We start from the raw sequence: 18,688 nt of genomic DNA, 5'->3' as shown, positions 1-18,688 counted from the left end.
CAGACTGGTCTCAAACTCCTGAGCTCAAACAATCCGCCCGCCTCAGCCTCCCAGAGAGCTAGGATTACAGGCGTGAGCCACCGCGCCTGGCCGGGAGTGATTATTTTTATCAGCCAAATGATGATGGAGTGTTGTGTTTTAATATCATAACATTTGTGACTTTCAACAACTTAGTTTGTATCTCTTTACATGTAATCAAAGGCAACACTTCCTTGTTAGTTTGTTAATGAATAGAAAGCACTAAATCATATGTTGCTTGAGTAACAGTTGACACAATTGGGCTTTTCCTTCTTTATGCCACCAGTGTCATCCTTGGATAATTTAAATTCTTAATTTTATTGGTCTTATTTACCTTTTTTATTATTTTACTTGAAGAATGCAGGCTTCTGAACCTCTGGCCTCTCAAACCACTTGCAATTTCCTAAACTTTTCCTAATTAGAGCTTTTCAGAGCTCTGTTTTTTTTAAAGAAGTTGAGAAGCAGTAATCACTGATTTGTTCCTCAGCAGATTTTGTTTTAGTCTATAATCAATCTAGATATTTGAACTAGGAAAGTTGCTATATTTTATATTGTGCGCTGCTTTTGAAATACGAGCAAAGGATCAAAGAATCAAACAGACTGTTGGTGAAGTATCAAGTGTAGTTGTCATAGGACAGTTAAAAGTTCCGAGATGCACGTACCAGAGTCCTCATCCTCAAAACCACCTCCTTAATTAAACTCCAAGAGTCTGAGAGTACAGCCCCAGGCACTTGCCACATGCACACAAAAATGACAAAATATTCATACCTAAAATGTCCCATTTTGATTAGATGATGACCTTTGAGGGGCTTTGGGATGGCTCAGTGATGTCATCGTCATGTTTAAAATAGAACAGACTTTCATATAAAATGTACTTACTGAGAATACTTTGGGGATTTTTATTGTGGATTAAGGAAGCTGATATTGTTTGTATTTTGTAAGTTCTGTCGTTTGCGTGGTTTAAATGACCTCGTTTATTCCTCGCAGCTCTGAACGGAACACGTAAATGCATTCCTTTTACGAGTGGGGAAACTGAGGCTCTGAGAAGGTCACACACATAGTAAATGGCAATGCTGGGATTCACAGACTTTGCTCTTTGCGCTACCCGGGTCTCGGCTGTAGCACACTCACCAGTGTACCACAAAGTACCACAAAAAAATGCGCACAACAGTGATGCATAAACTTAGACACCCTGTTACCCACTGTTACATTCACCCAGGCATGTTCAAACGTGTACACACAGCCCTGTCCACACCTACGCAATCTGAAGGTCAAAGCATTAAATACAAGATGTTCTCCAGTACAGTATGTTGGTTTAAAAAAATCCTGAAATAAGAGTTCAGTTTTCCAGTGTGTGTTACCCTAACAGGCTTCAGAAGGTTCTTGATTCATCTCAGTAATTCAGAGCCCCACTGCAGTATTGTCCTTTGGCTATCCTCTGGGAGAAGGGGAGCACTTAACTTTAATTTTTACCCAATCAGCTTTGAAGACTAGGCTCAGATTTCAAACAGTCTCTGCTGGGTGTGTTTACAGGCACCGGGTACACAGAGCTCATTTTATGTACCCCCCATGCCCACCACCAATCTTCTTTGGCCAAGATTAGAAATAATTTCCCACAAAGTTAGCTGCAATAAGACAAGCAAGCTTTTGAGTAGTGATGAAAGAGGTAATTTTGTTTTGAGTAATAATTTGTCTTTCAGCAAATACTGCTCTTTCTGATGATTGCATTACTCTACCTAATCTCTTTGATCAAGCAAATGTGTATATAGAGGTCCACGGCTGAGTGTGTTTTTCGGAGAACACAGGGAAAAAACTCAGAATTGCAAACAGTCGTGCACCGCTGTTTCTTTCGAATCCCTTCCCCGAGCTCCCCGTCTAGCCATCCTGCGCCACGCTGCCTGGCGTTTTGCAGCGAGCCGGCCCCTCTGCTCTGCCTGCACGCAGCTCTAAACCCAGGCCCCCACCACGGCTAAGGGTGAGGGGTTGTGTTTGTTAACTGCGAGTGCACAGACCAGAGTGAACCACGTCGAGTCAGGCAGCGTTCCACGCTTCTGCCTGAAAAGAACAAGCAAGGGGTACAACAAGCGATGTCAGGTGACACCCTGATGCCACAGGCACGAGGAGGAAGCTGTCTGGCTGTCTCCCTGCATTGCTTTTCCACGGCTGCCTCGTGGCCGGGCAGATGATGTCTTAGGGGAGCTGCTTTGACATTTCAGGAGTTTGGATCTTCCCTAGCTAATGTGCATCCTTCCCTTAATGGTCCAGCGATTGAGAGCTGTGCGTTTGATTGGAGCGTTTCCCAGCAGGGAAAGCTGATTAACATATAGCTAAAGCTGCATATTATTTTACTTCCTCGCTTCCTCCTTTACTTCCCTATGCAATTTTTCAAGAATATTTATCATTAAAAAGCAGAAATTCCAAAGTGTATCACTGCACTATTATTATCGGTGAACCAATTAAACTAATGAAAATTACATTCTTAGTGCCACTTCGTAGGGGAACGTGTGTTAATCAAATAGGAGGAAGCTACGTCTGACAAAAATTAATCAAAAGATAGAGAGATCCTTAGTCTTTCATATTAAGTAACCCAAACTAACTGTAAAATGTAAATATTTGCTTAATTAAGAGTAAGAGTGGAAAGACATTAGGGATCTAGTTAAAGTGATTAGTGCAACTCATTTACCTCTCACCACGCAAGAAAGGCCAGTGTAACATGGCACTGTGTTTCTACCTTAACCAATTAATTCAGTGAAAATTTGATGTACATTAGGCAACCGATACCACATAGATAAAAAATAATTGTTTAACTGCTTTTATTGCACTGCTTTCATGGACTGTGATAATTTTTTATAAGAGACTTTTTTTTTAACTAATATCAGGTTATGATTTTGCTTAAGATCCTCAGCTCTGCGAAATATTAGGACTGTAGATGGCAGAATAATTGCCAGCAAGACAGGGCTACACTTGGCGGCTCCCGCCCACCAGATGTCGAGGGCGAGGCTGGCAGGGCTGCTCTCCCAGTCCACCCTTGACCTTTCCTGTACCACGCCACTCCCCCACGCTGGCTGCAGTTGCGGTTTCACTCAGTGTGTGGGAAGATATTTTATTCTTGCCACAGGGGAGAAGGAAATAAAATCGAAAAGAGGACTCTTCTTAGCCAAGAATTTGGAAATTGAGTTACTTTTCTCTCTCCCTACCCCCCCAGTCTCTCTCCTTCCTTCTTTCCTTCTTTCCTTCCTTCCTTCCTTCCATCCATCCATCCATCCATCCTTCCTTCCTTCCTTCCATCCATCCATCCTTCCTTCCTTCCTTCCATCCATCCATCCTTCCTTCCTTCCTTCCCTTTTTTCCTTCCTTCCTCTTTCATTTACAGGAAAGGAGCTGATATTTTCTGAACTCCTACCATATACCAGGAGCTTTATGTCTATTAAATAATAAGGGAAAGTAAGTGTGTATTGCATCATTTAAAAGTTGTGAGTAAGTAGGTGCGATCGGCATATTTAGCACAGAGCATTTCTATATCACTCTTTGAGGTTTCGCTTATGAAAGAGCTGCAGTCATTAAGACTAGAGGTGATAAAGCCACGTGCTAGTATCAAAACAAAGTCTTTGACAGATAGCAAAAGAGAAACTGTGGGTCTTAGAATGTGATTACTCTAGTAGTATTTGAGTGAGGCTAAAAAAATATAGTTAGATTTTAGTTGGAGAATTAATAGCTTTGCTTTAAAAATTATTACAGGCAAAACTAACCTTAAAGGGCTCGGAATTGTGATTACATTTTCGAAAGAATATTGACTGGGAAGGGGGCACCTTCTAGGTGCTGAAATGTAACTGGATCTGGGTATTGTTTTCATGGGAGTATACGTATGTAAAAATTAATTGACCTGTAATTTAAAATACGAACACTTCACTGGGTAAGTTATACTGCCCTCCAAAAAAAAAAAAAAAAAACCCTTTAAAAAAAGAACTACAGTACAGCCAAAACATGTATTCTGTCTCCCAATATATGAATAAAATTCATTTGCAACAGCAATTACAACATGTAAATGTATTTTCAAGGACTTTACATACCCATTCATATTCTATATGAGACAGCCTAAGTTAACAATCAATTTGAGAAAACACACATATTACTTTCAGATTAAGGTACAGCCTTATAAACTTTAAATTGGGAACAGTCCTCTCTCGTTGACATTAACGATGGTTTATAAATATCTTCTGAAATGCGATACAAGCTTGAGTAGTGCAGACTCCCTTTATTAAAACATGTAAGTGCAGCTATAAAACCTGATACACAGCAGAGACTCATTAGACCACCAGGCTATCCTGAGATTGCAGGGAACTTTACACATATCGACAGATCAATACGCTTCAAGGATCACTTGTGCAGGCCATTTGGTCAACTTTTCAGAAATATTAATACCATTAGTCACGTGAACTTTAGCTCAAAACTATAATCAGAAAGCAATAATTAGAAAATGAATTAAACTAACATATATGTGATTTAACATCAACCTAATATTTTTGTTTACTTCAATCATAATTACATAGTAGAGACAATATCTTGCTCCAACAACACAATAAGGCACACTTGTTCCGATAATTAGTATTTTCTTCAAAATTTGGACTGTAACGTAACGGGTTGAAAACATAATTAGTTTGCACTCATTTTGCAAATTAACGCGTAGGCTGACAGAGATGATCATTCTTCACAGGTAGCACAACGAGTAAGTTGCCAGTAATTTTTCCCTATCGACATTATCCAGCATATCTAATGTGTGTCGGAAGCCAATTATTAAAGTGTGAATATTGTGGATTTGGGTTTCAGATTTTAGTAACCAGAATCAGCCTTGTCTTAATATTTTTGTGATTGCTGTATCTTCTTAGCTTCACTGTTAGAACGTAACTTTCATGAGGATAAAAAAGTTGACTTGGCTTTCAAACTCTGGTGTTCTGTTCCCTGTGGATTCTTAACAAATACCAGTTGAGGATGATGAACTTGATGTTCACACTTGAGTCTTCCAGTTGTCTTAGCGCACATTCCAAGAACACTGTGTCGATGTACGTTTATCGCAAACTTGGTAAATGCACTGTTGGCATCATCTTTACACAAACTAATTTGAGAGTTTTAAGATATATGAAATGTATCCCCTAGCTATTAGTACAGTATGGTTAACAAACAATTAATAGATGAAATTAAACACTTCTCTTTATAACTCTAATTATTTAAAAAATCAGGTAACAGAAAATGAAAATTCGGAAAGAAAATGCAAGATAAGTTTTGAAGGCAAACGCTGAGCAGCTCAGGCTGACTTTGACTGCTTCCCCATTTTCTACTACTTTCTCTCTTCACTACCCCCCTGCCTTCCTCTCCCTGATCATCTTGTCTTTTGTTTCAGTGTCTTTTGTATGTAAAGCCCTAAGTTTTTGTTTTATACATAAATATAGTTATAATGAAGGCCAGGAAATCTCATTGCACGTATCAATATCTCTTCTCATACTTTCACACCAGCATGTTTTCATTTAAGCGTCTTCCTCTTTTCATTTTTTTTCCCCCTAAACCAACCTCTCCCCCTGCCCCCAGGCCACATAATTCTCCTTCTATTGACCGTGTAAAATCTATTGTTTTCTTGTGACGTATGATGGACCTTGACTTTGTGCCAAAGTAATGTTTTCTGTTTGATTGTCAACATCCTCCCTAATAAAGCCAGCCCTTTGGGGACTTTTGGTCATGATAACATGTTTGATTCATGTCTTTAGGATATGTGAGCAATGGAATACATAAATATAAAGGAAAAATATTTATATGATTTTTTATTTTTTTTTCCTCAGTGTGTGCTGTATTTGTGGGCCTTGAAAATTCTTTACCCCAAAACACTGTTTTTACTTCGTGGAAATCATGAATGTAGACATCTAACAGAGTATTTCACATTTAAACAAGAATGTAAGTATACTTCAGTCCTCTTCCTTTAACACCATATGTGCTAAATAATCATTTTCATCGATATGCAATCCATTGCCTAAAAGTCAAAAACTTAATGTGACACTTTTTCATTTTATTCTGTGTTTCTTTGAAAGCATGGGCAGTTGGGAGAATACAGAATTTCTTTTTAAATTATAACTTCTCTATAAAGTGATCTAAGAATTTCAATTAAGATTTGGTATAATTTATTATAAGAAACAATTGATTTATGGATCCTACTGCTTGGGACAGTAATTCTACCCTTTAATCTCGTATCACTCAAGAAAAACAAATGGGAAGGGCGGATTGAACACTATACCTCTGTTTTGGGGCCTAACAGGTACTAGCCTCTCGTGCATTCTATAAAATTAAAGATGACTTCCTTTAGGTATTGATACTAGGAGTGCAGAGTGCTTCCTTTAAATTTCATTTTCCTCCTCTCAGTTTTCCCTTTTGTACACTGAAACTTGTAAAGATACATAAAGCTTAAAGTTTTTGTGCTGTCTATAAACACAGTTAAATTAAAGGCCAGGTATTGGTGCTACACGTACCAGTATTTTTGTTTCATTTAGTTCTATATTCAGTGGAGCATAAAAACTTCTCTCAAAACATTAGATGTAAGTCAGTAAGGGAAAAGCAATTTGCAGCGAGATAGAAACAACTTCAGAAAATTCCTTGCAATATGCTTTTCTGTAAAATCATTCTGGAATATCAACCAGCCTTACAGCCGTTTTTCTCTTGATCTTCCAGTTGTCTGTGTATATTGTGATACATCTGCAGATAAAAAGCCAGAATGTGTATAAAAGTTCTCTCCTTTGCTGCATAAAAACTTAAGAAAAATTGTAAAGTATAGATGAATGACAAAGAAAAACACCCGGTATAAAAGGTCAATCCGTAACTCTTAAAAAATCTTACTAATTATATTTTGGAATTTGCAATGTATACTTTTATGCTAATAATACTGTCGTGGCAAGAGAATGTTTAAAAAAAATATTTCAATGAAATGATCCTAGCTATCAATCATGAGAGTAAATATTTGTTTTTTTATCACATTTTAACAGGTAAAATAAAGTATTCAGAACGCGTGTATGACGCCTGCATGGATGCCTTTGACTGCCTTCCCCTGGCTGCCCTGATGAACCAGCAGTTCCTGTGTGTGCACGGTGGTTTGTCTCCAGAGATTAACACTCTAGATGACATCAGAAAAGTAAGTTCTTGGTGGCTCACACCTGTAATCCTAGCATTCTGGGAGGCTGAGGCAGGAGGATCACTTGAGGCCAGGAGTTTGAGACAACCCTGAGCAACACAGTGAGACCCAGTCTCTACAAAATATTAAAAAATTAGCTAGGTGTGGTGGTGCTCACCTGTAGTCCCAGCTACTCAGGAGGCTGAGGCAAGAGGATTGCTTGCACCTGGGCGTTGGAGGTTGCAGTGAGCTGTGATGATGCTACTGTACTCTAGCCTGGACAACAGAGTGAGACTCTGCCTCAAAAAAAGGAAAAAAAGAAAAGTAAGTTCTGTTATTTTCCAAGTCTAATCCTTCTGTGTGCTTCAGTGCTAAACAGAAGATATTAATTACCCTGCCTTTATCGCTAACTTTGAATGAAAATGATTTAAAGTGGTCATGAATCTCCTCATGATGTTAAATTTTTACCTAGAAAGGAAGCTGTATTTATATTTGGAAGAGTTTTATCTTTAGAACCTCAGGTTCACCTTGCCATGTGACGTGTGTCATTGGAGAATTAAAATATTTGATCACTAAAAAAGAAATGCTTTTTCAGTTCCCTTTGGCTTTTTTCAAACAATCCAGTGTATGTTCAGATACATTATGGTAGAAATGTTGCTTTTGCCCCTGGGAAAATATCACAACTTGACCTTTGAAATATGTACCTTTACAGGTTTTTTTTTTTTAATCTACTATTCGTTACAGCTTAAAACTTTGAAGTAACAATCTCTAACAAAGACAGCGATGATATTCTATGGATTGCACCGAATGGCTGGGTGAAAAACAATTGAGTTAATTTAATCATGGCTATGACAGTTATTTTAGCCAGCAAAAAGATGAGTTAAATTGAATTTGGAAGTGGATTATGTCTTTTTCTTGAGAAAATATAATAATTTGCCATAGTTTTATATAGTAGAAGAGACGGTCTTTTATTTTTTTAGTTATATTTCTAACTCTGATAATTCCAATAATGTAAGGAAAAGAACAAGGGAAAGAGTGATCTAAAAACTCTGCATATTTTTCTTGGGGCCAAAATCACTAAAGGAAGAAAGCAATGTAAATGTTTTCTTATGTCACCCTTAAAATAATATTACTTGGAGTTATTTTAAAATATGATAATTTGTTCACATTAATGTTTATAACATGTTATATATGATTGAAATATTGTGTTCTATCTTTCTATCAAGGAAATCTAAGCTAAAAATTTTTTGTGAGAATTATGAACAGTTGAAAACTTTATTTATTTTTAGGACCTTCTTTCCTCTACTTTTAGAGACCTAAGAAAATATGCTTGTGCCCATCCCAGAAAAGAAAAGAGAGCCGGGAATAATTCTAACCTTTTGTTACTATTCTCAACAATAATTTTATCAAGAATAAATTGGTCACATCGTTCTAAATTACTGTATTCTAACTACAATAATCAAGATTTTGCTGAGTTTTATTGTAAAGATAATACTATTTAATAATTATATATTAAGGCCTAATGTCTTATAAGTAGATTTGGCTTCAAATAAATGATGCAGTAATCTCAGTGAGTATAGAATTTATTGCTTAGGCACAGTTTACTTAAGAATAATCGCGGACACAATTTAAATTCTAGCTCTTATCATTTCTGGGCATTCATACAAAGATTCCTTTAGTGTCACTTGTTTAAGTGATTGCCATTTAATCACTTTTTCCATTTCCCTGAGTTTGGAAACTTCATTGCCAAGTCTCAAATCTGTATGTTGAATGACATTTATAAGTTCATTCTATCAGCTGCCTTAAGTTCCTGAATTAGTAAACAGTATTTTTCCATTGTGTTCGGTGGATAAGGAAATCAAATGTTTTATCTGTTCATATATATGTGTATCCTATTAGTAACCTGATAACCGCTTACTACGATAGGTTTGGAAAATGGAATAGATCAGAGTACAAATAAGTGTGGTTGTTCTGGTAGCAGATGTTGGGCTTCAAAGGTACGCGTTTATGAGGTCTGTCCAGAAAGTAGCCAGCCGTTGTTAATAGAACGAGGACGGTTTGCACAGCATTGACGTACCCTGGCAGCCAAGGAGAGTGGACTGGAACGTGCGTGCGTGAGCAGTGGTGACGCCACTGCACTAGTCAGTGGGGCACTAGAGCCACTGGGGGAGTGTGGGCACTGCCTGTGTGGCCGTCGCATTCAGAATGAGCAGGGAGAGCAAGGAATCTGCATCAGATTTTGCATTAAGATTGAACAGCCCCCCCCAAGGAACTATTCAGATGGCTCAGAAGGCTTTTGGGGACAGTGTAATGAGTGTAGCACAAATAAAAATGTGGCACAAACACTTCAAAGATAGTCAAGAATCTGTTGAACGTGATCCACTTTCTGGAAGGCCTGCAACAAGCAGAACGTCTGAGAATGTTGATTGGGTACAAGGGGGGTCAGGTTAAGAGATGCTGGGAGAACCGTGTGAGGTCCCAATATGCCTACTTTGAAGGGGACTGAGGCGTCATTGCCCTGTGCACAGTGTTTCTTGTGTCTTGTGTCTTCTTCAGTAAATGTCTCTGTTTTTCATATTACCTGGCTGGATACGTTCTGGACAGATCTTGTACGTTTTATCCTCTTGCCTTGACGAAATGTCATGGGCTCGGGTGGAAAATCAGGAACTTAACAAGCATCCTCCTACACAGGGGTATTAGTGAAAAATTCACTCAAGATAGCATTTTCATTATTTGAATAAAACCGATAATACTTGATAAAGTTCTGTGCTCTAGAGAATAAATACAAAAGATGGGCCATCAGGCTATTCTGTTGAAGACGTAGTCATCAGCAAAAAAAGCCATAAACCTCTACTACAAAACGAATAACCATTTTATATGGTTCTTATTTATTGTGTTTCTTTAGTACTTTTCTTCATGGCAGTTGGTGTTGGGGAAACACTTTATTAAATCATGAATATATTATATATCATAAATCTCTACTACCATGAACTCAGTATTCTTTTACGAGTTCATTGGGTTTTAGAGAAAAACTGTATTTAGGGAAGTAAAACATTCAAGTTCTTCCTTAACACTCTGGCATCAAGGTTCAAGTGTTCAGGTATAAAAATAATATCTTATTTACTTCCCCATTAGAAGGGAAATGCACGCTTTTTATTTTAAAAATTAAACAGAAGTACATCGAATATACCCGTTTCCTGCTCTGTGTGTTTGTGTCTTTTTTTGTAGGACTCTATCACACACTTGCTTCTCATGTTCTGTAACACACAGAGCACTGGTCTGTGCTCTGTATTTAAGGTACTGTAGGGATATAATGAGAAATACAATCATGGAGTTCAAGTACACAATTGTTCCTTTCTGCGTGAATGTAAGCAGTTCATTCTTCTATAATTTGATGAACTTTTAAAAAGTAAATAACTAAACATCCCATTATAAATTAAGTAGATTTTGTAAAATATCACCTGTTATCCCCAGGACTTACTTAGATATTATGTTGAATTTTCACATTTATCATTAAGCTTTTCACTATAAAATGATTTTTAGGTTTATATTTTCTCATATGTTCATTTGAGTTTTCAGTACACTTACTAATTTTATATTTATTTTTTACTGTAAATGGCATTAACTTTTAGAATGTACGCTATAATTTATCTGGCATAACTTATATATTCTGGTTGCTTTGCCAAACCTTTAGTTGAAGATTCATATTAATCAAAGTTTCCCCTCCTCTGCTGTCCTGTGCCTAATAGTAAGTCCTTGTTTCTCAGAAAGAAGTTCTATATTTTTATGGGCAAACATTATTTTTTTTTCTGGAAGGAATTGTTCCAAAAACATAAATTACTTAAATCTCTTCAACAAGTCTAAATTTGCAATGAATATTTTATGGCTGACAATATGGTTACAATATAAAGAGTCTTGTTTTCACTGAGTGTTGAAAATGTGAAATATTGCTTCATTCTCTTTAGATATTCGTAAAAATTAGTGTGCAGCAAAACCATTATTTAGGCCATCTTATGCATCCCAGGAAAAGTAGAGAAATTGATTGGTTGTCAGCCTAGTATATTCACTTGTCTCTATTGAACGTTTTTAAATATTAAAGTGTTGACTATGAAGAATATCAATTCTCAGTAGATTTTCATGGCTATTTTATGCTTTTATTCAAGAGGTTCCATATTATCTGGTAATTCACCAAAGATCCTTTAATTACATTTGAATCGGGGTAAACTAAAGGAAAGTGACTGACAGTGGTATATAATTGTTGATGAAATGTTATTTCCAGCAATTACATTATTCGTATGGCTTCTAGATGCACCTTTTAAAATTGAAATATGACTTCGCTAAGCATTTATAGCTGGAAAACGGATTCCATAGGAAGGCCTCAGGTAAAATTATAAGGCTTAGAACTGTACACCAAAGAAGGATTTGCTAAAGTTGAGGTTATTTTACTGCTTATCATGACTCTTACTTGTGTCCAGTAAGATCCACAACAATAGGCTTGTGCTTTGTAATGAGAAGCCTAGATGGCCTGTGATGAATGAACATCCAAAATGTCATATAGCAAGTGACTACTTGTAAGATGAAAGCTATCTGTTCTCAAAATCGTATTGTTAAACATAAAAAGCATAACATAGCCATAAAAACCTGAAGGCAGTCCCCATCTCGAGTCCGAATCACAGTTCCATAGAGGTGGTCATGGGAATCTCCCCAAAGATAAAAGAAAAGCTCCTCTACAAATTGACACATAGAGACCCAGTACCTGGCAATGACTCAGACAATAGATAAGGAGGAAGAAGGCTAAAAGGGAGAACAGGGGAAGGGAGAAAAGGAGTCAAGAGTGGGGATTAAAGAGGCAGGGGTGGAGGGGGAGATGAGGACAGGTAATGAGTGAGCTCGTGAAGAAAGCTGGAGAGAAGACGGAAGGTGTAAGAACGAGGAGCAAGGAGAACGGGGAGAGGGAGAGAAGACAGTTCACCCTGCACTGCGGCCGTCGAGAAGGAGGGCGCTGCACAGAGCTTGTTTCTTGTATTTTCTGAATTCCAAGTTTCTAAAGATTAGTATTTTTCTCTCTGTCTTCTATTTTTTTTTTTTAGTTAGACCGATTCAAAGAACCACCTGCTTACGGACCTATGTGTGACATCCTGTGGTCAGACCCCCTAGAGGACTTCGGAAACGAGAAGACTCAGGAACATTTCACCCACAACACGGTCAGGGGGTGTTCGTACTTCTACAGGTGAGGGCGGAGAGCGTGTGTGCCTTACACGTCTGCTTCACGAATGCTGGAACTTGCTGGTCCATGTGTTCGACTCGTTTGTGGTGTTTGTGTGACTTCTTTAGGAAACCAGTATAGATGCAGGGTTCACTTTGAAAGTCTGGTTCAGATGGGCTCTTAGTGCTTGGAAACTGAAAATATAAAGAAATGAATAAGTGAGTAAATAAATGTAAAATATGTATGTCTACATTTGTAGACATATTCCTTGGAGATATTACAGGTTCAGTTCCAAACCATTGCACTAAAGTGAATATCGCAATAAAGTGAGTCACGAATTTTCTGATTTCCCAATATATATAAAAGTTCTGTTTGCATTCTACTGTAGTCTATCAAGTGTGCCATAGTATTGTATTGTTTAAAAGCGTACAGACCTTAATTTCAAAATGCTTTATTGCTAAAAAATGCTAATGATCATCCCAGCCTTCAGTGAGTTCATCTTTTTGTTGGTGGAGGGTCTCGCCTCGATGTTGGTGGCTACCGACCGAGCAAGGTGGTGGTTGCCGAGGGTTGGCATGACGATGGCAATTGCTTAAAATACGATAACGACAAAGTTTGTTCATCAGTTGGCTCTTTTTTCCTGAAAGATTTCTCTACTGCGAGATGCTGTTGAATAGCGTTTTACCCACAGTAGAACCTTTTTCAAAATTGCGTTCAGTGCTCTCTAAACTTGCTGCTGCTTCACCAACTGTTTATGGAATATTCTGAATCCTTTGTTGTCTCATCTCAACAGTGTTCACAGCATCTTCACCAGGAGTAGGTTCCATCTCAAGAAACCACTTTCTTTGCTTGTCTAAGAAGCAGCTTTTCACTTGCTCAAGTTTTGTCATGAGATTGCAGCAATTCGGTCCCATCTTCAGGCTCCACTTCTAGTTCTCTTGCTGTTTCCACCACATCTGCAGTTACTTCCTCCACTGAAGTCTTGAATCCTTCAAAGTCATTCGTGAGGGTCAGCATCAACTTCTTCCAAACTCCTGTTAATGTTGATATTTCAACCTCATCCCGTGGATCACGAATGTTCTTAGTAACATCTAAAATGGTGAATCCTCTCCAGAAGGTTTTCAATTTGCTTTGCCCAGATCCATCACAGGAATCACTACCTATGACAGCTATCGCTTTATAAAATGTATTTCTCAAATAATAAGCTCGAAAGCCAAAATTACTCGTTAATCCATGGGCTGACAAATAAATATTATGTTAGCGGGCGTGAAAACAACATTCATCCTTGTATATCTCCATCAGAGCTCTTGGGGAACCAAGTGCATTGTCAGTGTGCAGTAATATTTTGAAAAGAATCTTCTTTTTCTGAGATGTAGGTTGTAACAGTGGACTTAAAATATTCAGTAAACCATGCTATAAATAGATGTGCTGTCATCCAGGTTTTGTTCCATTTCTAGAGCACAGACGTAGTAGATTTAGCGTAATTCTTAGGGGCCCTTAGCTTTTCAGAACGTAAAATGAGCATTGGGTTTACCTTAAAGTGTCCAGCTGCATAAGCCCCTAATAAAAGAGTCAGCCTGTCCTCTGAAACATTGAAGCCAGGCACTGACTTCTCTCTAGCTGTTGAAAGTCCTAGACGGCATCTTCTTCCAAATGGAAGGTTGTTTCGTCTCCACTGAAAATCCATTATTTGGTGCACCCACCTTCATTCATCTTAGCTAGATCTTCCGGATAACTTGCTACAGCTTCTATATCAGCACTTGCTGTTTCACCTTGTATTTTTATGAAAATGGCTTTTTTTCTTAAATCTCCTGAACCAACCTCTGCTACTTCCACCTTTTCTTCCGCAACTTCCTCAGCTCTCTCAGCCTTCATAGAATTGAAGAGAGTTGCAACCTTGCTGTAAATTCGACTTTGGCTTACGGGAGCATTGTGGCCAGTTTGATCGTCTATCCAGACCACTAAAACATTCTCCATATCAGCAATATGGCTGTTTTGTTTTCTTATCATTCGTGTGTTCACGGGAGTGGCACTATTCATTTCCTTCAGAAACTTTCTTTGCATTCACAACTTGGCTAACTGTTGGGTACACAAGGCCTAACGTTCGGCCTATCTGGGCTTTTGGCATGCCTTCCTTACCGAGCTTAATAATTTCTAGCTTTAGATTTAACATGAGGGACCTCTGACTCTTCCTTTCACTTTAACGCTTCGAGGCCATTGTAGGGTGATTCATTGGCCTAATTTCAATATTGTTGTGTCTCAGGAAATAGGGAGGCCTAAGCAGGGGAAAAGAGATGGGAAAGTGGCCACAGTGGAACAGTCAGAAGATACAGGACATTTATCAGTTAAGTTTGTCATCTTAATGTGGATGTGGTTCATGGCACCCAAAACGATTGCAATAGTAACATCAAAGAGCAGTAACCTTGGGTCACCGTAATAGATACAATAATAATAAAAACGTTTGAAATATTATGTTAGTTACCAGAGTGTGACACAGAGACATGACGATGGGAAGACATGCTATTGGGAAAATGGCACCAACAGACTGGCTCAACACAGTGTTGCCACAGACCTTTGATTTGTGCAAAACATCGTATCTGCAAAGTGCAATAAAGTGAAGTGCGATAAAATGAGCGTACCTGTGTGTAAATTTTCTGTGAATAATAGAAAAGGCAGAACAGAGCATGCAACGTGTGGCTACTGAAGAAGATGGTAGGATTTAATAGAAAATTTGTTCTGTTTCAAGAACTCTAGAGAAAAATCCGATGCCAACTTTGTTTTTTTATTCAATTAAGTAATCATGTTTAAAAATTTTACCAGTTTTCATATCTTGAATTAGAAAAACAACTTTACATTGGTTAATTAAATTCTATTCAAGTCATTCTTTTTTTTAAAAAAAAGTTTATCAGGCTTCCTGGATATATTAAAATTGGCAGCTATACAGTGTATAGGTACCACAGTAAATTTATTTTTAGCAACCTGACAAGCCAAGTTGAAAATAATTCTTATAATAATTTTCTTACATTTGCAAATCTCTGGGGGTTTGCCCATTCGGTAACGTTTGAGAGCACTGCCAGAAGGAATCTACAGCATGACTGGGTTTCTGCCTGACCTCACTGCCTTTCTGACAGATCACCTGTTACCCTGCCACATCTGATTGTCCTCTTGTTTCCTGGGGTCCCTTATCATTAGACATACAACTTATGTGAAAGCTGCCAGAGTCAAAGAGAAAAGAGAGTATGGAGAAGTTGAGAATTTTAAATTCTAGAATAAATATTGTTCTTGCTGTTATTTGGCACTTAAAAAACAAAACTGATGTTCCCTGAAGTTAATGCTCACTTCTAACCCTGGCAGCTGAGCTAACGGCAAGACTGGAAGAATTCTGTAAAACACATTAGCCACACACATGTCTTCTGTCTCTGGCATGAGCAGATATCATCCTTTCGTGTGACATCGATCAGATGGCTATTTAGCAGTAGGACATTTTGTTCCATGTATTAAGTTTTTTCTATGAGGGTAAAAATGTCCCTTTTTTCCAGCTGTTGGTGTGATTGATACATTACAGTTTGTGAACAGAAAATCTTATATACTATAAAGCATCGTTCAAAGAATAGTTTTTCTCTATATAAATATTAATAGAGAGGTTTGTTTTAACCTTGTTTATCAGAAAGTTTATAGTTCACGTCTGTATTTTGGAAGTTTTGGCACCAAGTCTAATGAATCTATTTTGGCTGAAATGAAGATGCATAGTATAATATTTTTGAAAAGCCTAAGGTTTCTTTTCAGTACTTAGTTAATTTGGGAGGAATTTTTTTATCGAAGATGTTTAAACTTTTAATGAAAAGTTAAGTATTGTTGAAGTATATCAAAGCCATGTGTTCAGTTTTCCAAATCTAGGGTCAAGTTCCTAATTATACCATAGGTGCTTAAATTACCTGTTTGATACTGAGTTGTGTTTCAATAAGGTAATACCAAACAAAATCTATACTCTCAATTTCGGTATTGAGTCCTATTGCATTAATTTGTAATATAGCATTCTGCTTTTAGTTTTGTGAGTCAGTTGTTCAAATAAGTCATATTCTGAAAAAAATTCCAGAATGAACGCCCATAAAGTTATGGTATTTTTGTTTTCTTAATATAGAGACAACCATATTTATGTCAGGAATACAGTCCATCAATTTTAATATTAGGGGATAATTAGAGAATTAAGCGTGTTTTCACAATTTTGTTCTCAACATTATGATTATTTTAACTCGTCTTATTAGAGCTTCTTAATAGGTCATGGTCTTCAGCCATGACAAATACAGATCATGTGTGTGGCTGAATATCTAAAGTCTATATAGAGACCCTGACTAATGGCAAAGCAATCTAGATTATGTCTTACCTAAGGAAGAGGAAAATATCTCTCTCATTCTCCTAGAGCTTGTGATCCTCTTATTGCCACCTAAGCCACGACGTCATGGTTTATAAAGTCCATTCAGGTAGGCGCAAGCAAGCCATGAAATTGGTGGAGACATTTGGTGGCAATGACCATTTTGAGTTATTGGCGGTTATTTTGATCCGTAACTCCCAGTTTTATGTTACACGTTTGTACGTAGTTGGCATATTTGCTGTGATATGCCACTCTACCCACGATATAACATGGTGTCTGGGCCGTGATTTAAAGGAAGTGAAGTTATACAGAAAAATGTATCGATAAGAATTTATTAATGGCGTTCATGAGTTACGTTAGACAGGCCAAGTGACAGAGAGGAAAGAATCCATAAGAACTGTGTTTTGCCCTAGTGTCACCATTATCTTTATAATCTTAGGCCAGAGTTTGCACACTCAAATGTCTACAGTGTTCAGGCAGATAATTGAGATAATTAAAGCAGGCCCAGTGTTGGACTGTGGAGATGAGTGAGGATCGTGACAAATTGGAGGCCGGATGTTCGTTTCCATGTAGCCCAACGAAAACTGGCAGCTGGATTTGGTTCTTAGGTTGTCAGTTTGTATCTCTGCCTTGGATGACTCATACAAGATTCGTGTTCTGAGTTTACCTTGTTTCAAAATGCGTTAAATGAGACGTTCTGAAATTCCTCCAGGCTCTGAGATTTGATGGGCATCCTGACAGTCATTTTCAAAGTGTTTCTGAAGCTGCAAGTTGCAGCTCACCCAGATTGCTACTCGTCTCTCCGTCACAAATCGGCAGCCTTTCTTCTCCTCACGTTCTGCCCAGCTTCTCGGCAGCAGCTGCCACGCCTGCCAGCCCCTTCTGTCCTGAAATCCTCTGGGGCCTCCTTTTACAGATCTTGATTCGCCTCTGATATACCAGGCAGCTCCCTGCTTCCTTTACTGCCTCTTCCTTTGTCTTCTTTATGCTTTTGACGTTTTTTTCTTCACACTTACTCCTGGGAACCTCATCCACTTCTCAAGATTCACTGTAAGCTGTAACTCTGGGGGTCGATTCCTGAATCCGTCTCTAGCCCCGTCACCTCTGTCTTTCCTGGGCTCAAATCCTCTATGTCTAGTGTCTGCGGGAACTTTTCACCTAGGCCTAAACTCACCTTGCCTGAAAAGCCTTATTTACTTTCCCATTTGCTTAACCCCCTCTGGGGAGTCCTCCTGGTTTTTCTATTTTTGTTAACTGTTCATTCTCCCGGTCATGCAGACTGGCAAGGATGTTTGCTTTTTCTTCTTGCTTTGAAATCGCCACCAGAAGTCATCACGTCTTACTGACACTGTCTTTGTAGCGTCACCGGCACCTAAACCGTCCTGCTTTCCCTCCTTCCCTCTCTGAGTTCAGGACCTTCATTTTTCATCAGTTGATGCCACACTCGAGCTCCCTGCTCCCAGTTTCACCAGTATTCTGCCTCCCTCCCCTCCCCAATTCATACTGTTCCATTCATGGGTGGGTTTTTTTTTTTTTTTGAGAATTCATTCACTCATTCGATTATTCAACACGCATTAGCTGAGCACCTATTTTGTATGCTCTCTGCTAAGTTTTGTAGATACTCAGAGTCCCTGCTTTCAAGGGACTGACAGTCTAGTAGTAGAGACCGATAAGAGGAAACAGACAAGTCAAATGCAACGGGAAGAGTGCCGTGATGAGTGTGCGTGCGCGCGCGCACACACACACACACACACACACACACACACACACAGAGTCGAGGGGTCCTAACCCAAAAAAGGCATGGATTGGAACTTAAGGGACTAGTCATGGTAAAGGTGTTATCAGACCTGAGTTTTAAACAGTTAGTGGAACATCCAACCAGAATCACTGGGGAAGAGGCTCTTGCAGGAAGGGAAAGTGTCATTCATGAAAATACGAGGGAGGG

The 18,688-nt window shown here is 38.4% G+C and overlaps 1 protein-coding gene across 1 annotated transcript in view; it reads left to right on the top strand.

The window, feature by feature from the left end:
• Window positions 1-18,688, top strand: part of PPP3CA (protein phosphatase 3, catalytic subunit, alpha isozyme) — a 334,145-nt gene that overhangs the window by 254,859 nt on the left and 60,598 nt on the right. Inside the window, exons 4-6 of the mRNA XM_012658351.1 lie at window positions 5,850-5,961; window positions 7,041-7,186; window positions 12,256-12,395. Of these exons, the coding sequence (XP_012513805.1) occupies window positions 5,850-5,961; window positions 7,041-7,186; window positions 12,256-12,395 (398 nt within the window). The remainder of the gene's footprint in view (window positions 1-5,849; window positions 5,962-7,040; window positions 7,187-12,255; window positions 12,396-18,688) is intronic.

This window comes from Propithecus coquereli, unplaced genomic scaffold, assembly GCF_000956105.1.
Source record: "Propithecus coquereli isolate 6110/MARCELLA unplaced genomic scaffold, Pcoq_1.0 Scaffold581, whole genome shotgun sequence".
Lineage (NCBI taxonomy): Eukaryota > Metazoa > Chordata > Mammalia > Primates > Indriidae > Propithecus > Propithecus coquereli.
This window is presented reverse-complemented; position numbering and strand designations above follow the sequence as displayed.